At 42.5% G+C, this 24,708-nt stretch overlaps 1 protein-coding gene across 1 annotated transcript; it reads right to left on the bottom strand.

Annotated features, from left to right (window-relative positions):
* Positions 1–15,895: 15,895 nt before the first annotated feature.
* LOC131838971 (cationic amino acid transporter 3-like) lies at positions 15,896–19,925 on the bottom strand. The gene has a single exon (XM_059185899.1). The coding sequence runs from the start codon at positions 19,398–19,400 to the stop codon at positions 17,535–17,537; it is 1,866 nt and encodes a 621-aa protein (XP_059041882.1). The 5' UTR covers positions 19,401–19,925; the 3' UTR covers positions 15,896–17,534.
* Between the last annotated feature and the right edge of the window lie 4,783 nt (positions 19,926–24,708).

Genomic DNA, 24,708 nt, shown 5'->3' with positions numbered 1-24,708 from the left:
ATCCCCTCCTGCCACCCTTCCCACTGGCATCCCTTATTCTGTTCAGGCCTGAAATGCCATCCCCTGCCCCAGCTCCCTTCCCTTTTCTGGTTCCAGCCCTGGGGCTACTGGCACAGAAGGGCCACCTGGTTTTCCTTTATGGTTGGACAGCAGGTGACATCCCAGCTCCCAGAGGTGATGCCTCAGAGGGTCCCAGCTGAGAACTAGAGCCAGAGCTGAAGCCCACGCGTTCTTGGTTCCCAGTCCAGGGTCTTCCCATTGGTGCTGACCTCAGCTCCTCTAAGAAAGAATACTTTGTAGGGCCCAGGGGAAGCCAGCTCACAGCCCTGGGTTAAACACCCAAGTCAGAGCTCTGGCTTCCCCATGTAATATGTGCTTACAACCAGAACTGGGGCACAGAATACTGTCAACCATGGAGCACAGACACGTAGGCCACACACACCGTGCTCTACACAACCCCACCCTTGGCAAACCCGTCCTCTGCTCCTCAGAGCCCCAAGCCCTGCCCCTCTCCTCCAACTTCCTGAGCTGCTGGAGGAACTTCTCCTCATTCTCATCTGCTCTTTGCCCTGTTTCCAGAGGCTTCTCCCAGCTGCAGACAGGAAGTCCTTTCCCCTTTCTCATCTGCTGCTTTCTACCACATCCCTGTTTCCAGTTCCCAGGCACTGTCTGGGCAACAGAGGAAACAGAGGGAAAACGGGTGGTCTGAGCTCTCTTCTCTGAATCTGCCCTGCTGATCACCGCCCTCCTGCCTGGGAAAGGTCTGACCATCTGTGACCCACCAGGCTTTACCCCACATCCTCTCAGTGTCCCTGTGATGTAGGAAAGACATTAGGGCTTGAAGCTGATGTCCAAGAAGAATTATTGAGACATCTTTGGTGCAAAATGGGGATTTTATTAGAGCACTGGGACAATCTCCGTGGACAGAAAGATCTCTAATGGGATCATGAGGAGTGGCCCATTATACACTTTCAAGTTGGGAGAGGATTAGGGATAGAATAAGTCTCTAAGGAATTCTGGAAGGAAGGTTTCCAGGACCTTGAGGGGCTAGCTGTTGTTGGGAAAAGGTCATTTATTACCATCTAAAAAAAATCTTAGTCAAGAGACTCTTCAGATATATATCGATAGGCCATGTGCTTGGGGGAGAACTGCTAATATGTATCCTGGGTTTAGAGATAAAGGAAGTTTCCAAAGGAATTTTTATACATTAAAGTAGACTTATAGGACTGAGGAGGGGGAGCTCAGGCTAGGATTGCTTTTTGCCCTTAGCAAGGTATTAATATCCAGTCAGTTGAGTCCCTAGAGGAATGTTACTCTGCCTTTTTCAAGGACTTGCCAATGGGCTATAGGTAGTAAGAAAGTTTAAGGATTTTTCTTCTGTCTTTCTTTCCCACATCACCTACACTCTGACCCACTTACCTATCCAGAAGAAACACTTCCATCCTTGGGGGAGGGGGTGCACGACTCTAACTTCACAAACTCAGCCTGGGCTTGGGCACTAACTGCAACAAAAGGAATGAGTTAGAAACAGTCAGAACTTCCCAGCACAAGGGGTCTGACAGCCTCAGCTGCTGTAACCTTCATAAGAATGCACCCATGACCTCACCAGACACCTCCAGGAGACAAGAACTGTTCTGGACCTGTCTGGGTAGTTCGAACTAGAGACAGAGGTTTTCAGCGTGGCTCTGGTCATGCCAGCCTCAGCAGGGGGCACACAGGGACTTATGGGGACTCTCAGGACCTCAGGCAGAATGGGTGGCGCCTAGAGTTAGAAACTGCAGTCTGCTTATATCATTCCTGAATCCTGGGGTGGAGCTGGGGAATGCAGGCCAAACACTCCACAGTCTGGCCTCCCTCCCACGCTGGCCCCGCCTTTACATCACCCTCCCTGGTCAGAGCAGGACCTCTGAGCTCTTGCAGTGCAGCCCTGAGAGCAGGCCTCAGGAACCAGTCTCCACCCAGCTTCTGACCCGGGACCCTGATGTCATCCCCCTGTGCCTGGCAGGGCAGAGACCCACTGCTCAGGCTCCTCATCCCCCACACCCCAGCACTAACAGCCTTCCTCTCCTGGCTTCCTCCCTCCCCCCCACCCCCACAGCCCTGAACCTGCTGGAAATGTGCACAATTCAAAGATATCTGCTACTATGGGTCTTCAGGCTCCCCTGGGACAGTGCACGTGTGCACACACACAAACACACACACATACTCATGCTCACACCTGGGACAGCACACACATGCACACTCACACTCATACACACACACACTCACACTCAAACACAGACACATGCCCTCAAATTACACACATGCATCCAAACATTCTTATGTGTATGCAACACAAAGACACACACAAACTCATTGACAGACAGACATGCACACCCAGACTTAAACACTCTCATACACTCATCAAACACACTTGTGCACGCATACACACCACTCTAGTCCTTTCTTCTAAGGATCCAGAGCCCAGTCCTCTAGATCCTAGAGATCTAGAACGTCTGGGGGAAAGCAGGGAAACCCATAGAAATGCTATTTCCATTTTCGTGGCCCACACTGGAGCCCCTCTACTCTATCTCTCCTCCTGCCACCAGGGTCTTTAGGACTGTGACCCACACTGTGGGAGTGCCACCTGCAGAGATAACTCAGTCCTTCACACAAGAAACATTTTAGAGCACCTACCTGCCATCCCCCATCCTGGCCCCAACCCCAGGCCTTCAACTGAGGCAGACACATGAAGGAGAATGAACTTCTCAGGGAAGATTCGTGCCTCAGTTGGTTAAGCATCTGCCTTTGGCTCAGGTCATGGTCTTAGAATCTAGCCCTCTATCAGGTTCCCTGCTCAGTGGGGAGTCTGCATCTCCCTCTTGGTCTCTCCCCCTTCCCTTCCTCTCTCTCTCTCTCTTTCTCCTTCCCTCACTCAAATAAGTAAAATACTTTTTTAAAGAATTTATTTAATTGATACAGAGAGTGCAAGAGAAAGCACAAGCAGGTGGAGCTACAGGCAGAGGGAAAAGGAGAAGCAGACTCACTCCAGAGCAAGGAGCCAATGTGGGCCCCATCCCAGGGCCCTGAGATCATGACCTGAACTGAAGGCATATGGTTAACCCACTGAACCATGCAGGTGTCCTTAAATAAGTGAAATCATGAAAAAAAAAAAAAAACAGTAAGACTTTCTGCCCAGTGGTGTGGTGGAAAGAGCCAGAACTCGTAAGTCAAAGACCTAAGTTCAAATCCTGCTTTTGTCTCTTCATATGCTGTATTACTTTGGGCCCTTGACATAACCTCTCTGAGCCTCAGTTTCATCATGTTTAAAAATGGACCTAATAATTGTGTGAGGATTAAAAGACAGGTAAAGTTTCCAGGAGCAATGTCCACCCATGGGAAGTGACCCCCTTCTATTTAACGGCCCCTGTAGTGAGTATCTCCCCAATACCCTTCCAGTCCTGCTGTTCCTAAAACAGAAACCCAGTCTCCTTCAGCCTTAGACCCTCTGTTGTGCACACCTGGGGAAATTTGATCTCTGATTAACTGACTACACAGGACTCCCCTTCCCCAATCCCTGCCCCTTCAGATCCATCATACTTCTCACCCATTTGTAGACTGAATTTTCCAAAGTTACAGTGATGCAGCTGACCATGGCCCAAATATTCGCAACGGAGCCCTAAGCCTGAGCATGAGATGGACAGGAGTGCTAATCACCCCCAGGGAGCCATGTCAGAGAAAATCAGCCTCTTAGTCTTTCAGTTTTAGCCAGCACCCTGAGCCCACAAGACTGATTAAACTTTCTTTGTATTCCTGTAGATCATGCATGCTTACCTAGAACAGAACAGAGTCCTCCTGCACATAATGAAAAGAGAATCCAGAGACTCCTGCACAAGCCCCTACCCTGCAGCAAGGAACCAGATCCCATTATACAACCTCCCAGAACGGAGATAATGTCTGTAGCTGGTACCTTGGAGTCTGGATGTAATCACGAAATGTTAGGGGCCTCTGGACTCCCTTTACTGATGAACTGCCCTAAGCTCCCTTAACACCCTCGCCCTGACCCCCCGCCAGGCAGAAACCTGGGAGTTGGCCCTTGGACAAGAGTCTGCTTCTCCCCAGTCTGCTTCCTGTCCAATCAAAACTTGTCTCCTTGGCTTTTCAAGGAATGTTTTGGTTTGTTTCTTCATTTGTTTGTTGTTGTTGCTATTGTTTTGTCTTTCCAGAAACCAAAATTTCTATGTTTTGTCTTTATCTGGTCATCGATTACTTAAGAGAACTAAGTTTTCAATAGTGAAAAAGCTAAGTTCAGGTGCCTGAGCGGTTCTGTCAGTTAAACATCTGCCTGTGGCTCAGATCATGATTTCGGGGTCCTGGCATCCAGCCCCAGGCTGTGCTTGCTGCTCACTGGGGAGTCTGGTCCCCGCTCTCTATCTGCCCCCTACCCGTCATGCAAACACACACTCTTTCTATCTCAAATAAATCTTAAAAATCTTTAAATAATAAATAAAAGAGGTACGGTTTTTTTTAATTTTTTATTTTATAAACATATATTTTTATCCCCAGGGGTACAGGTCTGTGAATCACCAGGTTTACACACTTCACAGCACTCACCAAAGCACATACCCTCCCCAATGTCCATAATCCCACCCCCTTCTCCCAAACCCCCTCCCCCCAGCAACCCTCAGTTTGTTTTGTGAGATTAAGAGTCACTTATGGTTTGTCTCCCTCCCAATCCCATCTTGTTCATTTATTCTTCTTCTACCCACTTAAGCCCCCATGTTGCATCACCACTTCCTCATATCAGGGAGATCATATGATAGTTGTCTTTCTCTCTCTCTCTGCTTGACTTATTTCGCTAAGCATGATACGCTCTAGTTCCATCCATGTTGTCGCAAATGGCAAGATTTCATTTCTTTTGATGGCTGCATAGTATTCCATTGTGTATATATACCACATCTTCTTGATCCATTCATCTGTTGATGGACATCTAGGTTCTTTCCATAGTTTGGCTATTGTGGACATTGCTGCTATAAACATTCGGGTGCATGTGCCCCTTTGGATCACTACGTTTGTATTTTTAGGGTAAATACCCAATAGTGCAATTGCTGGGTCATAGGGCAGTTCTATTTTCAACATTTTGAGGAACCTCCATGCTGTTTTCCAGAGTGGCTACACCAGCTTGCATTCCCACCAACAGTGTAGGAGGGTTCCCCTTTCTCCGCATCCTCGCCAGCATCTGTCATTTCCTGACTTGTTGATTTTAGCCATTCTGACTGGTGTGAGGTGATATCTCATTATGGTTTTGATTTGTATTTCCCTGATGCCGAGTGATGTGGAGCACTTTTTCATGTGTCTGTTGGCCATCTGGATGTCTTCTTTGCAGAAATGTCTGTTCATGTCCTCTGCCCATTTCTTGATTGGATTATTTGTTCTTTGGGTGTTGAGTTTGCTAAGTTCTTTATAGATTCTGGACACTAGTCCTTTATCGGATATGTCGTCTGCAAATATCTTCTCCCATTCTGTCAGTTGTCTTTTGATTTTGTTAACTGTTTCCTTTGCTGTGCAAAAGCTTTTGATCTTGATGAAATCCCAATAGTTCATTTTTGCCCTTGCTTCCCTTGCCTTTGGCGTTGTTCCTAGGAAGATGTTGATGCGGCTGAGGCCAAAGAGGTTGCTGCCTGTGTTCTCCTCAAGGATTTTGGTGGATTCCTTTCGCACATTGAGGACCTTCATCCATTTTGAGTCTATTTTCGTGTGTGGTGTAAGGAAATGGTCCACTTTCATTTTTCTGCATGTGGCTGTCCAATTTTCCCAGCACCATTTATTGAAGAGGCTGTCTTTTTTCAATTGGACATTCTTTCCTGCTTTGTCAAAGATTAGTTGACTGTAGAGTTGAGGGTCTATTTCTGGGCTTTCTATTCTGTTCCATTGATCTATGTGTCTGTTTTTGTGCCAGTACCATGCTGTTTTGATGATGACAGCTTTGTAATAGAGCTTGAAGTCCGGAATTGTGATGCCACCAACGTTGGCTTTCTTTTTCAATATTCCTTTGGCTATTCGAGGTCTTTTCTGGTTCCATATAAATTTTAGAATTATTTGTTCCATTTCTTTGAAAAAGATGGATGGTACTTTGATAGGAATTGCATTAAATGTGTAGATTGCTTTAGGTAGCACAGACATTTTCACAATATTTATTCTTCCAATCCAGGAGCATGGAACATTTTTCCATTTCTTTGTGTCTTCCTCAATTTCTTTCATGAGTACTTTATAGTTTTCTGAGTATAGATTCTGTGCCTCTTTTGTTAGGTTTATTCCTAGGTATCTTATGGTTTTGGGTGCAATTGTAAATGGGATTAACTCCTTAATTTCTCTTTCTTCTGTCTTGCTGTTGGTGTAAAGAAATGCAACTGATTTCTGTGCATTGATTTTATATCCTGACACTTTACTGAATTCCTTTATAAGTTCTAGCAGTTTTGGAGTGGAGTCTTTTGGGTTTTCCACATATAGTATCATATCATCTGGGAAGAGTGATAATTTGACTTCTTCTTTGCCGATTTGGATGCCTTTAATTTCCTTTTGTTGTCTGATTGCTGAGGCTAGGACCTCTAGTACTATGTTGAATAGCAGTGGTGATAATGGACATCCCTGCCGTGTTCCTGACATTAGCGGAAAAGCTCAGTTTTTCTCCATTGAGAATGATATTTGCAGTGGGTTTTTCATAGATGGCTTTGATGATATTGAGGTATGTACCTTCTATCCCTACACATTGAAGAGTTTTGATCAGGAAGGGATGCTGTACTTTGTCAAATGCTTTTTCAGCATCTATTGAGAGTATCATATGGTTCTTGTTCTTTCTTTTATTGATGTGTTGTATCACATTGACTGATTTGCGGATGTTGAACCAACCTTGCAGCCCTGGAATAAATCCCACTTGGTCATGGTGAATAATCCTTTTAATGTACTGTTGAATTCTATTGGCTAGTATTTTGTTGAGTATTTTCGCATCTGTGTTCATCAAGGATATTGGTCTATAGCTCTCTTTTTTGGTGGGATCCTTGTCTGGTTTTGGGATCAAGGTGATGCTGGCCTCATAAAATGAGTTTGGAAGTTTTCCTTCCATTTCTATTTTTTGGAACAGTTTCAGAAGAATAGGAATTAGTTCTTCTTTAAATGTTTGGTAGAATTCCCCCGGGAAGCCATCTGGCCCTGGGCTTTTGTTTGTTTGGAGATTTTTAATGACTGTTTCAATCTCCTTACTGGTTATGGGTCTGTTCAGGCTTTCTACTTCATCCGGGCTCAGTTGTGGTAGTTTATATGTTTCTAGGAATGCATCCATTTCTTCCAGATAGTCAAATTTGTCGGCGTAGAGTTGCTCATAGTTTGTATTTCTTTGGTGTTAGTTGTGATCTCTCCTCTTTCATTCATGATTTTATTCATTTGGGTCCTTTCTCTTTTCTTTTTGATAAGTCAGGCCAGGGGTTTATCAATTTTATTAATTCTTTCAAAGAACCAGCTCCTAGTTTCGTTGATTTGCTCTATTGTCTTTTTGGTTTCTATTTCATTGATTTCTGCTCTGATCTTTATGATTTCTCTTCTGCTTGGATTAGGGTTTCTTTCTTGTTCTTTCTCCAGCTCCTTTAGGTGTAGGGTTAGGTTGTGTACCTGAGACCTTTCTTGTTTCTTGAGAAAGGCTTGTACCGCTATATATTTTCCTCTCAGGACTGCCTTTGTTGTGTCCCACAGATTTTGAACCGTTGTATTTTCATTATCATTTGTTTCCATGATTTTTTTCAATTCTTCTTTAATATCCCGGTTGACCCATTCATTCTTTAGAAGGATGTTGTTTAGTCTCCATGTATTTGGGTTCTTTCCAAACTTCCTCTTGTGGTTGAGTTCTAGCTTTAGAGCATTGTGGTCTGAAAATATGCAGGGAATGATCCCAATCTTTTGATACCGGTTGAGTCCTGATTTAGGACCGAGGATGTGATCTGTTCTGGAGAATGTTCCATGTGCACTAGAGAAGAATGTGTATTCTGTTGCTTTGGGATGAAATGTTCTGAATATATCTGTGATGTCCATCTGGTCCAGTGTGTCGTTTAAGGCCTTTATTTCCTTGCTGATCTTTTGCTTGGATGATCTCTCCATTTCAGTGAGGGGAGTGTTAAAGTCCCCTACTATTATTGTATAATTGTTGATGTGTTTCTTTGATTTTGTTATTAATTGGTTTATAAAAAGAGCTAACTTTTAATAACAACTATACAACCTTCTGTAGAATATCTTACTACCAGCTTGGTTAAATAGGTAATTAAATATCTAAATCCTATTTAAATGTGTTCTCAAGAATTTTCTAAGGTTTTGAACAAAATTCCCAAGATTTAATTTCTCAATAAAATCTTTTTCACTAATTAGGCTTGTGTGTTGGTATGATAAATTACATGGGAAGTGTTATCAAACACGATGATGATAAACTTTCTCAGTTCGTTCTGCAGGGATACATGCTATAACTGTTCTAGGAAACAGAAGAAATTCCCGAAGTTTTAATATGTCCTGATATAGGGTCATCACTTGACACTCTCATTACTGGAGTGCTATAGGTCACAGAAATAACAAGTTTTCCTTGTCAACTGCATTAGAGTGAATTCTCATCAGATCTTGAGCCATGACCATTCTGGAGTCTTCTTCATCTTTTACAGATATTACTCTGATGTTCTTGCAAAATATAACTCATCTCCAAGGAGATTCATGGAAAGGACTTTTGAAAAATACAGGGTTTAGATATCTTTAAAAGAAGAAAACTAAACTGGGTAAGAATTTCTGGAACGAATGAAAAAGGTGCATTCAAACAGAAACATGAATGACTAACAGGGATCTGAATGAATGGAGGGACATGATTATACTTTTATGACTCTTCTTTGCAACTTTGCCGGCTTTCTTATGTTGGCTCTTCCAGATTTAAGGAAACTTTCTCTTATATCTATGACCTACAAAAACATGATGAAATATTGCTTTGTGAACAAATAGGAACATTTAACTTTCCCCTCTTACTGAACCATCCAGATTCAGAAACTGTCAGTGAGCATTCTTTCCTTCATGGCAATTGTGGTTGTTTTCACAAGTTCAGTAAGCATCTGTTTTCCTTGTCACAGGACACAGCTGGAAACATTGGTTATTTGGCCAAGGCTTTCACTTGAATGTCATGTTTGATAGAGACTCAGATAGGACCATATAACTTTGAGGAACTAAGGTTGACTTTATGGGGCTAATAAAACCCATTGAAAATGTTGGCCCGATCCCTTGCTTACAGAGTTCCCAGCAGCCTTACCAGTAAAGAATAAAGTAAATAATGTCACTTCCTGTGAGGTACAAGATACCTCAGGATATTTGGGGGACCTGGAGAAGAGGAATTCATCCAAATCGACAGGTATTACAGGCAACTCTGGTGGCTGGTATTGGATGGTTTCTGGCCTAAAGAGGCTATTAAAAGTTCATTCCGACAAAGTAACTTTAAGTTATAAGGTTATAAAGTTACAAGGCCAACCACTATTCTTCCTGAGCTTATATAAATATGTAGGGAAACTCTGCTAAAATTGGAGCTGTTTTCTTAAGTGAATTGGTCCTGATTTGGTTCTCTTTGGAAATTAGGGTGATTTTAGAGAGAAAAATTATGCTTCCATAACACTCATATGTGGATGCTAAATTCTAGTCCTGGTTAATTGTCTTTGAATGCTTGTAGTTTGCTTAGCTAGACAATTTGAGGTAACCTTTAGAGAATTTGCCCCTATAGCTCATGTATAGACAATCTTCTTGCTTGACACACTACGGGGATGGTAACAGGACCCTAAGGGCATATGATTACTTGACCAACTGAACAATAGTCAGGACTCCCCAATAATTGTATAATTCAACTGTCACCTTTAACATGCTGTTCTACAACATGTTAGGGGCTGGGATACTAAAATCACCCCTTAAAAGCTGGAGCATATCCCATTGCATGAGGTTAACTATGAACTTGTGGAAGTAGTGGATGGCAGCACTTTCCTTATGAATGGATGCACTTGTGGATGCCCATATCCACAGATGAATCTTCTCCCACTTGCCAGTGATTCCTTATAATTAGGATATTGTTAAGGGAAGACATCAGATAAATATGGCTTCTTGACCCCTTAATCTAACCAATTTTATTTAAGTCTCTATCCCTTATACCTGCAGCTGTGTATGAAGTTAAAGGGTAAAACACAGGAGCGGTTTCATTGCGGCTGCTATTGCGCTTTCTCTATGAACCTCTTCTAACTGTAGCAAATGGTTAGGGCTCCACAGCAGCCCAGCATCTTAGCCATGAACTTCTCAGAAGGAAACTTATTAGGGTTTCCTTGAGAGGTGATGGAAAATAAATATCAGGGTTTGGGAGAAACACACCAAGCATGGCCAGGGTTGGAAGGCTCCTGGTTCCTTAGTGCTGGTTGAAACCTTCAGGGTTTGTGGACCTGAACACACACACATACAAACATATACATGCACACACACACACTCATGATACCCACTAAGTCTAAAAATATGCTCATGTCTATAGACATACCTAGAAAAACATACCCACTCCTTGATGCATATTTATACTCAAATTTCAAGCAAAAATTTCCACATAGTTGGCACAAACATGACTTTCAATGAGGAAATTTATGATGATATGTACCCAGCATTGTCCCCTTTCCAGGCTCCTGACCACAGGGTGGGGCCCAGGAGAGATTGTCTGAGTATGAGCTGCATGTGTCACCAAATGTTTCTCTGACTACATGCCACAAAACACATAGAAATTGTTTTCTCATCATTCAATATTGGGAATTATCCACTGTCTTTCAGTCACCTCTATGCCATCAAGTTTCAGCGATCAGCAGGCCCTCACTGAGCTGATACTCCGTGCAGAGTATAGCTCAGGGGTTGCAGGTACAAGACTTTGCTCAAATTTTGTACAAATCCAAGCTTCACTAATCACTTTGCACAAATGACTGAACCTCTCTGAGCCTTAGTTTCAACTTTTGTAGAATGAGCACAACACTACTCACGTCATTCAACATTGTATAAAATAGGTGATTACATAAAGTGCTTGGAGTACTCAGCAAATTGTAGCTATATAATCATCATCATCACTCTGGGGCTATGGACATAGAAGAAGTAATGCATGAGAGAGATGTTCCTTACCCTTAGGAGCTTTTACAATCTCCTATGACACAAGATGAATACAGGGAGAGAGGCAGGACCGGTAACCCTCAAAGTCTGTTTGAGTCCTAATGTTCAATATATTCTTTAGGAGTGTTAGGAGAACTGGTGGCAGATTTCAGTGCTCTAAGAAGACTGTGTTTTTTCTTCTGTCATTCATCACCCCCATGCTTCACCACCTACATACTCTACACATCTACCCCATTCTCTCATTTAAGAAGTTGACTAGATAATTTGTGGGATAACAAAGATTTTGAGATTCATTGTGTCCATTTCCCTGTTTCTGGGCAGGAGCCCATCAGAGGCATTCCACATAAAAGTGAGACAGCCATGCACAAGGCCACAGAGCCTGAGCCCTCCCATGTCCCCCAGCACCCTCTGATCTCAGGAAATTCTTCCTTATGTTCAATCTCCATCTATTTTCCTTTAATACTGGCTTCTGTTTATTATTATTTATTTATTATTTTTTATTATTATTATTATTATTTATTTATTGTTTATTATTATTAATACTGGCCTCTTCTTTTTGGGGATGAGGTACACAAACCCTTGAAAGGCTAAGAAACTTCTCCAGTGGAGGCAACTGTGTGGCCCAGTCAACTGGTTTTGGTTCAGGTCACGGTCATGGGGTCCTGGGACTGAGACCCACATCGGGCTCCATGCTCAGTGGGAGGTCTGCTTCTCCCTCTCTCTGACCCTTCTCCCCCAACTTGTTTGTTTTCTCTCTTTCAAAAAAAATTAAAAGAAGGAAAGAAAATTCTCCAATGCCCACCTGGTAACATTGTTCTACTGCCCATTAATCCAGGTGTCTGGAATTACTGATCTCATATAGTTTGTTATTAACCGATTAAAAATCATCCATGATCCCTTAAAAAGAATAATTTTGTCTCTAGTATGGTATAGCCCCTTATGTAAACATCTTGTCTCTCCTGAAATCTTTTGAAAGATGAAAGTTGCTTAATTTCTGGGACAGATAGTTAGGAATTCATACTTCATCCCCCAACCTCCACAGCCTCCTCAATTAGTATCATCAGGTTATCACTCATTTGATTAAGGGACAGTACAACTGTGAGTCAGAGCATGACTAATATGATCTCCCTAGGCCCTTTCAGGCCATCATATGAAGGAGGGGAAGTAGAATTGGCAGCAGTCACCACCCACCCAATGTTTGCCCCAGAGGAGACCTGAGAACCAGGCAGACATGATTGAGGGCACCACAAGCTTTTTACCCACAGTGGGCAGAGTGCTAAACCCTGCCATAGTGACTGGTATGGGAGTCCTGGAGACAGGCAGGCAGTCAGACCCCACACTTCTCCCTCTTCCCCAAATTCAACTCCCCAGCATAGGCCCCTCCTCTTGTGTTCCCAGTTCCAAAGTTCTCACACCTTCCATAGTGCCCATCTGAGGCCAGATGGCTGTAGGTATTTCTCAAACCTAAAAGACCTTACCAATCACTTGGAGCTGGTTAAAAATGCAGATTCTGATTCAGCACGTTGCATGGGGGCCTAGGAGTCTGCATTTCTAAGAAGTTCCCAGGGGACATCCTGGCTGCAGGTCCACGGACCACACTTTGAAGAGCATGGTATAGATGACTGCAGCAGGTGCTACAACTGTCTCCCAGGAAGAGTACATCTGTCCACACCCTTCTCTCTATCTTCTAGTGACAATGAGAATCCTATCTTAACACTTCCTGATTCAAGAATGTCACTCTGTGGCACAATATGCAACACATAATACAAACCGGGTTCTTAAATTCCCTTCAAATGTATAAACACATGCTTCATAAGAGTCTCATTCTTTCATAACTCTTAAAGTTCCATGTGCCTAGAATTACTGTCCCATTTCTTTTCCAGCACACCTGTCTTTTATTTCCCAAATTCCTCCATAGACAACCTTCTCCAGGAAGTGTTTCTTGATAAATACCTCTTTCTCAGTTTCAACTCATACCTTCTCTTCCAGAATAACAATGCCTCAATTTCAATCCAGTTATGAATCCTCCTATTTCAGTCCATTTTCCTCCCCATGTAAGGGTATCAATTCTCTCTCCCCAAAGAATTGTAGGTGCTTTCAGAAGGTTTTTGTACCAGTCCCTCAAAAAAGCATCTAAATGAATGGGTAAGTATATGGGGAATCTTGCCTCTGGCAGGCTTCCCTGGAGCCACCTGCATCCTTTGGGAAGATGAGAAATCCACCAAGTAAAAAAGTATCTTCCCTCTCTCCCTCCCGGGTCAGGCTCATGTATAATTACAGTAGAAAAACGCTGACCCTCCTATACCAAAACATAAAACCTACTGTATCGAGAAGGATGCCTCTTGTGCCCTCACTGGAGCCAGTCTATCTTTAGGGATTCCCTAGAATTAGGTAGAGCTGGTTGGGCCTTCTATCGATTTCACTCCTTCCATCCCCTCCCCACATTCTATGGCAAGAGATGGAGCAGGGCCAGGGCGGGTCATGTCATGCATTCTCCTGCCCCAGAGATGTAGTTTCTCTGTTGCTCTTTAAATGAACAACACTGTTCTTACTATTGGATCAAGAGAAAATGTAGAATCTATTCCCACAGGGATGGAACAGACAGGACAGGCATCAGCATTCAAGCGTAGCCACCCAATGGCAAATCTAGAAATGCCTGGGCAAAGTTTTAGATGCTAGATGCAGGCAGCTCTATGGATAAAAGAGAAATGCTGTCTGTTGAGGACATCTTCCAAAAAAGAGTTTTAAAGGAATAGCACACTGTTAGCCTGAAGAAAAGCAAAATTTTCTGAACCAAGGAAATACGTCAGTCTCAATTCAATTTAACGTGAGTTTATTAAATGCTCAATAGATGCCTGACCCTGGCTGGAGGCTCTGGGAGTGAACAAGATACACTACTTGCCTAGGGTCTATAATCGGGAGCAAAAAAAAAAAAAAAACAAAAATAAACAAACAAAAAGAAAGGGGGAGAGAAAGACACAGTTAACTGTGATATGCTATTTAAATTTCAGAATTATTGAGGGAAAATTGTCATAAAAATAGTAAGATATTTAAGTGCACATGGTGTGAATTCGCTGTACATATAATTATGAAATGATTCATTATGATTTGCCCACTATGACAGTATTAACAATGGTATTTTAATCTAAATCTTCATTAAATGAAGGTGAGTGTACAAAGGGTGCCTTTGTTTCCCTCACTTCAGCTTTACACGTGAAGAGTTTTAGCTGGAGCTCTGGTTTTCGACGGGTGTCCCTGGACCAGCAGTATCAGCATCACCTGGGAACTTGTTAGAAGTTCAAGTTCTGGGCCCCACCCAGACCTCCTGAATTCCAAACACTGGGGACGGTGCCCAGCAATCTGTCTCCACAAGCCCTCTGGGTGTCATGGCATCCCCTGAGGTTTGAGCACCACTGAGCAGAGTACTATTCCTGTCCACTCTCCACAGGGCTCTCTCTCACTGGGACCTTGATATGATTAATGAATGATTAATGATTAATGAATGCTTAATGAAGTGAAGACATAACACTGAGCATACCTAGTTAGCTTCTTCCAATATTTTGTTGGTTTTCTTTTTTTGTCCACAATGAACCTGCCCACTGGACACACGCAATCCAGCGTGCTCATACAGGAGAATTAATAAAACAGACTCTCTCCTGTGGTGGTAGGCCAGGGATACTCAGCACTTCTTGTGATGAGAGGACTGTCAAAGGCAGTGATGACACATTCGCAAGCCAAGTAAGCTGCACATCTACAGCTGATGGTTTAATCAGCTATGTCACTGATGTCATGATTATCAATAAGTTCCAAACACAGGAGAGGGAGATCGGGTGTTATTTATTGAACCTCTACAGCTCCAACAATGGGTTGTAGTGAAAAGTAGGCAGGATGCTGGTTTGGATCATATGCAGTATGGAGACCTAGTTAAGAGAATAACAGGACAGAAGAACCAGAGAAAATCCTGGAATTTTTTAAGGAAAGGGAACATGAGAAATATCCAGCTGTGACCTCTCCCGTTACACATAAAGAAGCAGAGCCTAGAAAAAAACTGAGCACCTTGTTCAAGGTCACGTTGCTACTTAGTGGTGGAAACAGGACGAGAACCCAGGACACGTGGCTCTCAGCTGTGTACTTTCTGAGCAGGTCGACTAAAGCAGACAACAGTAGAGAAACTTTAAAGTCCAAGAATGCAGAAGTTGCTAAAAGAAGTATCAACATTCTTTTCCTGCATTCCATTTTCAGCATGACAGTGGCCTCATACGCTAAGTGCTCTGTGCTCAGGGGAAAGCTCTGGTTTCCAATCCACTTTTGCATGCTCTGTTGTCCCCTCACACAGCCAAGACTCCAGCTACACAGCCTGATCAGTGCGCTCTGAAAACAGCTTCATTTTCCTGTGCTTTTCATCCTGGTGTTCTCACTGCCTACAATCTCTCCCTGCCACCCAGATGTGGCAAATCCCAACTCAATAGCCATTCCTCTATAAAGTGTTCTCTGATTTTACCATCAACTCTCACTTCTGTGCCAGCCACACTGATCATCCTCCACTCTGAATTCCCAAGACACTCTATTTGTATATTACCTATGACAACATTCTACTTTGTGTGACAGCTATGCTTTACCCCTTGATTCCAATATAAGCATCTTAAGGGCAGGTATTATTACTCACAGGTGCACAATACAATGGTTCAACAATTCCACACATTTCTCAGGACTCATCAAGATTAGTGTACTCTTAATTCCCTTTATTTAAATCACTCATTCCCCAACCCATCTCCCTTTTGGCAACCATGAGTTTGTTCCCTTTATTTAGGGAACTAGGTTGTTGTGGTTTTGGTTTATTTGTTTGTTTGTATTTTGGTATTGCTGTTTGTCCTTTTTCCTTTTTCATCTTAATTTTCTTATGTCTTTAATTCTACATAAGAATGAAAATATACGGCATTTGCTTTTCTCAGACTGACATATTTCAATAAGCATTATATCCATCCAGTCCATCCATGTTGTTACAAATGGAAAGATTCCATTCTTCTTTATGGCTGAGTAATAGCCCATTGTATATACATATAGACCACATCTTCTTTATCCATTCATCTATTAATGGACGTTTGGGTGGCTATTGGAAATAATGCTGCAATAAACATGGGGTGCATATGTATTTTCAAATTCATGAAACAAAAATGCTTTTGCACAGAAAAGGAAACCATCAATAACAAAAAAAGGCAACCTACTGAATAGGAGAAGATATTTGCAAATGATTTACAGTAAGGGGTTAATACTCAAAGTATGTAAAGAATATACACAACTCAATACCAAAAAACAAAAAATCCGATTAAAAAATGAGCAGGGGACCTGAATAGATACTTTTCTGAAGAAGATATACAGATGGCCAACAGACACAAGAAAAGACGCTTGGTATTACTAATCATCAGGGAAATAGAAATGTACTATATGTTAGCTAACTGAACATTAAAAAATTAAACCTATTAAACTCTTTTTTAACAGTGCAACCAGATTTGGCTTTATACCTGTCAGGATGGCTAAAATCAAAAAGACAAGAATAACAAGTGTTGCCAAAGATATGGAGAAAAGGAAATCCTCATGCACTGTTGGTGGCAAAGTCAATTGGAGCAGGCATTGTGGGAAACAGTGTGGAGAGTCCTCAAAAAATTTAACACAGCACTACCTTATGATCCAGTAATTCTGCTACTGAATATTTTCTTAAGTGATCTCTACAGCCAATGAGGAGCTCAAACTCACCAGCCTCAGAGCAAGAGGCATACTCTACTGACTAAGCCAGCTAGCCACCTCCTTCCCTGTGGATATTTAACCAAGGAAAATGAAAACATGTGTTTCAAGTTTCTTTTAATACTACTTTTGTAAAAGCCAGTGAGCAACTATGGACACAAAGGTAAAGTAGAAATTACAGGTGCCTGAGTGGCTCAGTTAGTTAAGCATCTGCCTTCAGTTCAGGTCATGAACCCAGGTCATGGGCTTGATCCCTGCATTAGGCTCTCTGCTCTGTGGGAAGCCTGCTTCTCCCTCTGCCTGCCATGTCCCCTGCTTATGTTCCCTCTATAGCTGTCTCTCTCTCTATCAAATCAATAAATAAAATATTTTTTTAAAGTAGAAAGTAAGAAAAAAGGAGGGGGGAAGAGCAAAGGCACATCCTTTACTATATCATAAATACAAAGCTCTATTAGTATTCCCCCACCAGTATCTCATAGGAGCCCTAGCTTTCCATGTGCTCAAGAGTACTCCCCATTATTGTGTAGGGGAGCCAGTCTGCATTCACCGGTGATGATGTCAAGCCAAATATGTACTGGTACTTCTGAGTTCACTGTTGAGCCTACAGTTTGGGCCTTTAAGTGGGATCAAGTAACCAGGCTTTGCTGGATCCCATAGCCAAAGTAGAGAGCAAACCCAATCAGCATCCAGACACCAAACCAGGCCCAGGTGACAGCTGACATCTGCATCATAAGGCAAACATTCACAAAGATGCTCAAGAGTGGGAGGAGAGGCACAGCAGGGACCTTAAATTGAAGGCGAGTGGAGCTCTGTGGCTGTCTCCAGATGACCCCAGTGATCCCAGTGATGAGCACCAGGAGCAGCACAACCATGGAAACCGGCACTGGGTCTCCAGAAAGCAGACTTGGCCAGTGGGCCAGCACCAGGCAGAGGAGAATCAGCAGCAGAACAAGCAGTGAGGAGCAAACATAGACAATCTGGCCAGAGAGTGGAGTGGGGGTGGAGCTGCCTGGAAAAAATAGTCTCCTGAGAGTCAGCTTCTCTATTGCATGTGCAGTTTTCCCCTGCACCTGTATTTCATTTCCCCCATTCTCCTGTTGCACCTCTGTTTCGTTTTCCTCATTCTCTTCCTGTAATTTTGTTTCAATTTGCCCATTCTCTTCCTGCACTTCTGGTTGATTTTCCTCCTTCCTCCTCTCAGGCTGATACCTGATGATGAGAACACAAAGAGCTACCAGCGAATAAGATATCAAGGCCTCAAATGATGTGAAGTGCAGAAGATCAGTGAGTCCAAAGAAGAATACCATGATTGTTGCAATACTGCCAAAGGTCACAGTGGATATGATACGGGCATATGTGTTAGTATGGATCCTGGCAAGAAAAGGGAACAAGATGTTGTCCTCTGCCATCATGCGTATCCTCCGATGTATACGGAACATAAAGCCCCAATAGGTGTTGACAAGAATACTACAGAAAATTGCAAAAGCTAGAACATAATAGGCAGGGACCCAGCCAATATGAAGAAATGCCTCAGGCAAGGTGCTCCCAGGTCGAAGCTGGTAGTAAGGAACCATGAGTGTAAGTGCCACAGAGACACCAAAATATAGCAAAAAGCAGATGAGCTGTGAAATCACAATGCCTCTGGGGATGGAACGCTGGGGATTGTGTGATTTTCTGACTCTGGTAACAATAATGCCAAAACCTATAAATGCATAGAAACAGGTAGCTGATCCACGGAGAATGCCCTCAAAGCCAAAAGGGACAAATCCTCCAGAGCCCAGAGGGCCCAAGCTAGAGGTGCCGTTGAGTCCAGCCTGTATGTAGTCCTCTTCTGTGAGTTTCCAGTTGTGCAAGTCCCCCTTCATGAAGCCAGAGATGATGAAAAAGCTGAGAACCAAAACCTTCACCAATGTGAACAGTCTGAAAACTATGACAAACCCACTCCAACTCGTAGATTGCAGTTCCAAGACCAAAACCAGAAAGATGACAAAAAAGTAGCGTAGATTTTCTGCAGTGACTTGGGGAACATACTGTGAGATGATCTCTTGCTGGGTCTCAGAGATGTGGTTCCCATTGAAGATGTCAAAAGTTAAGATCCAGGCCTGGACCACAATGAATACATCAACAACAAGGGAGAGGATGATATTCCAGCCAGAGATGAAAGCCCAGAGTTCACCTAAAGTGATGTAGCTGTAGAGATATGCAGAGCCAGAATGGGGAACCCGGGCACTAAACTCCGCATAGCACAGCCCAGCCAACAGTGATGTTAGACCTGCCACCAAAAAGCAGATCACAATGGATGGTCCTGCTTGATTCCTGGCCACCTCATTAGCCAGGAAGTATATACCAACACCCACTGTGTTGCCCACACCCAGGGCCACTAAATCCAGAGTCCTTAGCTTTTTGCCAAATTCAAACTCATATACTTCTTTCTCCAGTGGACGTCTGCTTACCAGCTTTTGACCAAACCTGCGAAGTGCCTGACGCAGCATTCTAGAGGAACTGAAGAAGATTCTAAGGATTAGGGAGCTGTAGCAGGCCCCTGGAGCCAAGAGTGTCGGATCTGGATCAGTGAGGCTGAGTTAAGCCAAGTTGGATTGGGGTTGCCGAGGTCCGTTGCTCAGGTTTCAAAGCCGCTGCTTCCTATTTCTTTGGGTACATGCTATCCTTCCAGAATGCCTATGAAAACAATACATTTTTACTGAACAATGGTCTTCAACCAAACAACCGAAAATCAAAGGTCACGTGTAACTTGTCGCATCCCAAAAATCATAGAAACTGACACTAGGGGTAAGAGGGAATCACACACAGGATTGTGTGCTTGTTATATGATTGACCAAAAAGAACAGGAGATAGATAATGAGTGTCAATTCTTAACGTATGGAATCTTTCTACACTATTTGAGGTGTCCCAACCCACACACTGAATTCCTTCATTAAGAAAACATTCAGACGACAGTTGGAGTGAGCTATTTGTGAAGTAGTTTGTGTGATTCCCTCTTACCCCTCCCTCACTTCTTTTCTTCAAATGGCTCCCTCCACAAGGGGAGCAGGGCTCTGGATGAACAATTCACAGCAATGCCCAGGAAATGAAAAGTGGAGAAGAGAGAAAACAAACTCAGGCAGGCCCCATTCTTCTCCCTACTCAGGCTTCAGTTTTAAGAGAGTTTTAAGAAATGTTCTCAGAAGTTTTTAAAGGCAGAAACATCAAATTAAAATTGGAAAGTCTACTTTACAGGTGATGAAAAAGAACCCCTGGGTTATGGGCCAGACCTTCTGTCTACAAATCTTTCTAGACTCCTTATTCACTACTCACCAGTTCCGATGTTCCAATGCTATGGTTTACCAACAAGCACAGGAGATAGATAACGAGTGTCAATTCTTAATTTATGGAATCTTTCTACACTAGTTGAGGTGTCCTGAACCCACAATCAAGCTTCATACCATCCATGGTTCCACACTGTCCTTCCTTCATATTCTTCCTTTGTTTATAATATGACCTGTGCTTGTTCCTCCAGCCCCATCCCATGCCCAGTTCCTGCTCCATCTGTAGAATTTGACAATCATACTGTTCCCTTGATTCTACTGCCTTTTTGGCCCCTTCATGTAGCTATCCCCACTTCTCTTTCAGTTCACAGATCAGCAATGGCTTCCTCAGGAAGCCTTCCCTGATGCTTATGGTGCCCTTCCAATGTGCTCTCCTAGCACTGGGTTTCCCCCATGTGCCATTGATCCTAATGTGTCAGAATTCCAGGTTAGCTGCTGGTCTCCTCCATCAGACTGTGAAGTAGGTACTCAATGAATATTTGTTGGACAAATGACCATGCTGAGAAAAGAAAACTGAAAGAAGCCATAATCCAGAATTATGATCTAGTAGACATTGAGGTACATAATTTGTAGCAATCTTTATAATTCAGGCTCAGGTAGAGATATACCTATACCTATATCTCAGGTAGAGATATACATGGTATTACCAAGGGAAGAAAAATGGATAGTGTGAAGGGAAAACTAACTATGATAAAACCTTGACTGCACACCATTCATGGCAGGTCTGAGTCACACAGGTGATAAAGAATCATTTGCCTTTGAGGATACTTGTTTAAAAATATCAGACTGCCTAGAGTTATGGGCAACCAACCACCCACACCTAGTCAGAGAATCCCTACTTTTTGAAGGCATCATGCTCAGGCCCAATAATCCAGGTAGGATATCCTAAATCAGAAGTTCTCACCTTGGGGAACAAAGGGACACATAATGTATATATCTGGGGACAGAGCTGGTTGGGCCTTCTATCAATTTCACTCCTTCCATCCCCTCCCCACATTCTATGGCAAGAGATGGAGCAGGGCCAGGGCGGGTCATGTCATGCATTCTCCTGCCCCAGAGATGTAGTTTCTCTGTTGCGCTTTAAATGAACAACACTGTTCTTACTATTGGATCAAGAGAAAATGTAGAATCTATTCCCACAGGGATGGAACAGACAGGACAGGCATCAGCATTCAAGCGTAGCCACCCAATGGCAAAACTAGAAATGCCTGGGCAAAGTTTTAGATGCTGGATACAGGCAACTTTCTGAATAAAAGAGAAATGCTGTCTGTTGAGGACATCTTCCAAAAAAGAGTTTTAAAGGTAGAGCACACTGTTAGCCTGAAGGAAAGCAGAATTTTCTGAACCAAGGAAATACATAAGTCTCAATTCAATTTAACATGAGTTTATTAAATGCTCATTAGATGCCTGGCCCCTGGCTGGAGGCTCTGGGAGTGAACAAGATACACTACGTGCCTAGGGTCTATAATCAGGAGCAAAGAAAAAAAACAAAAAGAGGGAAAAGAAAGACACAATTAACTGTGGTATGCTATTTAAATTTCAGAATTATTGAGGGAAAATTGACATAAAAAATTGTAAGATATTTAAGTGCACATGGTATGAATTTGCTATACATATAATTATGAAATGATTCATTATGATTTACCCACTATGACAGTATTAACAATGGTATTTTAATCTAAATCTTCATTAAATGAAGGTGAGTGTACAAAGGGTGCCTTTGTTTCCCTCACTTCAGCTTTACACGTGAAGAGTTTTAGCTGGAGCTCTGGTTTTCAACGGGTGGTCCCTGGACCAGCAGTATCAGCATCACCTGGGAACTTGTTAGAAGTTCAAGTTCTGGGCCCCACCCAGACCTCCTGAATTCCAAACACTGGGGACGGTGCCCAGCAATCTGTCTCCACAAGCCCTATGGGTGTCATGGCATCCCCTGAGGTTTGAGCACCTCTGAGCAGAGTACTATTCCTGTCCACTCTCCACAGGGCTCTCTCTCACTGGGACCTTGATATGATTAATGAATGATTAATGATTAATGAATGCTTATTGAAGTGAAGACATAACACTGAGCATACCTGGTTACCTTCTTCCAATATTTTGTTGGTTTTCTTTTTTTGTCCACAATGAACCTGCCCACTGGACACACGCAATCCAGCATGCTCATACAGGAGAATTAATAAAACAAACTCTTTCCTGTGGTGGTAGACCAGGAATACTCAGCACTTCTTGTGATGAGAAGACTGTCAAAGGCAGTGATGACACATTAGCAAGCCAAGTAAGCTGCACATCTACAGCTGATGGTTTAATCAGCTATGTCACTGATGTCATGATTATCAATAAGTTCCAAACACAGGAGAGGGAGATCGGGTGTTATTTATTGAACCTCTACAGCTCCAACAATGGGTTGTAGTGAAAAGTAGGCAGGATGCTGGTTTGGATCATATGCAGTATGGAGACCTAGTTAAGAGAATAACAGGACAGAAGAACCAGAGAAAATCCTAGAATTTTTTAAGGAAAGGGAACATGAGAAATATCCAGCTGTGACCTCTCCCGTTACACATAAAGAAGCAGAGCCTAGAAAAAAACTGAACACCTTGTTCAAGGTCACGTTGCTACTTAGTGGTGGAAACAGGACGAGAACCCAGGACACGTGGCTCTCAGCTGTGTACTTTCTGAGCAGGTCAACTAAAGCAGACAACAGTAGAGAAACTTTAAAGTCCAAGAATGCAGAAGTTGCTAAAAGAAGTATCAACATTCTTTTTCTGCATTCCATTTTCAGCATGACAGTGGGCTCATACCGTAAGTTCTCTGTGCTCAGGGGAAAGCTCTGGTTTCCAATCCACCTGTGTATGCTCTGTTGTCCCCTCACACAGCCAAGACTCCAGCTACACAGCCTGATCAGTGCGCTCTGAACACAGCTTCATTTTCCTGTGCTTTTCATCCTGGTGTTCTCACTGCCTACAATCTCTCCCTGCTGCCCAGATGTGGCAAATCCCAACTCAATAGCCATTCCTCTATAAAGTGTTCTCTGATTTTACCATCAACTCTCACTTCTGTGCCAGCCACACTGATCATCCTCCACTCTGAATTCCCAAGACACTCTATTTGTATATTACCTATGACAACATTCTACTTTGTGTGACAGCTATGCTTTACCCCTTGTATTCCAATATAAGCATCTTAAGGGCAGGGGTCATATTTCATCTATTTGGGGGGTATCTTTTTCTAGTTTCTTTTTTTTAAATGTAAGTATAATGAACATGCAATGTTGATATATTATTACTCACAGGTGCACAATACAATGGTTCAACAATTCCACACATTTCTCAGGACTCATCAAGATTAGTGTACTCTTAATTCCCTTTATTTAAATCACTCATTCCCCAACCCATCTCCCTTTTGGCAACCATGAGTTTGTTCCCTTTATTTAGGGAACTAGGTTGTTGTGGTTTTGGTTTATTTGTTTGTTTGTATTTTGGTATTGCTATTTGTCCTTTTTCCTTTTTCATCTTAATTTTCTTATTTCTTTAATTCTACATAAGAGTGAAAACATACGGCATTTGCTTTTCTCAGACTGATATATTTCAATAAGCATTATACCCATCCAGTCCATCCATGTTGTTATACATGGCAAGATTCCATTCCTCTTTATGGCTGAGTAATAGTCCATTGGATATACATATAGACCACATCTTCTTTATCCATTCATCTATTAATGCAACTTTGGGTGGCTTCCATATCCTGGCTATTGGAAATAATGCTGCAATAAACATGGGGTGCATATGTCTTTTCAAACTCATGAAACAAAAATGCTTTTGCACAGAAAAGGAAACCATCAATAACAAAAAAAGGCAACCTACTGAATAGGAGAACATATTTGCAAATGATTTACAGTAAGGGGTTAATACTCAAAATATGTAAAGAATATACGCAACTCAATACCAAAAAACAAAAAATCCGATTAAAAAATGAGCAGAGGACCTGAATAGATACTTTTCTGAAGAAGATATACAGATGGCCAACAGACACATGAAAAGACGCTTGGTATTACTAATCATCAGGGAAATAGAAATGTACTATATGTTAGCTAACTGAACATTAAAAAATTAAACCTATTAAACTCTTTTTTAACAGTGCAACCAGATTTGGCTTTATACCTGTCAGGATGGCTAAAATCAAAAAGACAAGAATAACAAGTGTTGCCAAAGATATGGAGAAAAGGAAATCCTCATGCACTGTTGGTGGCAAAGTCAATTGGAGCAGGCATTGTGGGAAACAGTGTGGAGAGTCCTCAAAAAATTTAACACAGCACTACCTTATGATCCAGTAATTCTGCTACTGAATATTTTCTTAACTGATCTCTACAGCCAATAAGGAGCTCAAACTCACCAGCCTCAGAGCAAGAGGCATACTCTACTGATTAAGCCAGCTAGCCACCTCCTTCCCTGTGGATATTTAACCAAGGAAAATGAAAACA

The sequence above is a fragment of the Mustela lutreola genome, chromosome 8 (genome assembly GCF_030435805.1).
Source record: "Mustela lutreola isolate mMusLut2 chromosome 8, mMusLut2.pri, whole genome shotgun sequence".
Lineage (NCBI taxonomy): Eukaryota > Metazoa > Chordata > Mammalia > Carnivora > Mustelidae > Mustela > Mustela lutreola.
This window is presented reverse-complemented; position numbering and strand designations above follow the sequence as displayed.

Excerpts from the sequence above, each read along its gene's own strand:
- LOC131838971 (XM_059185899.1), bottom strand. The coding sequence starts at position 19,400 with ATGCTGCGTCAGGCACTTCGCAGGTTTGGTCAAAAGCTGGTAAGCAGA.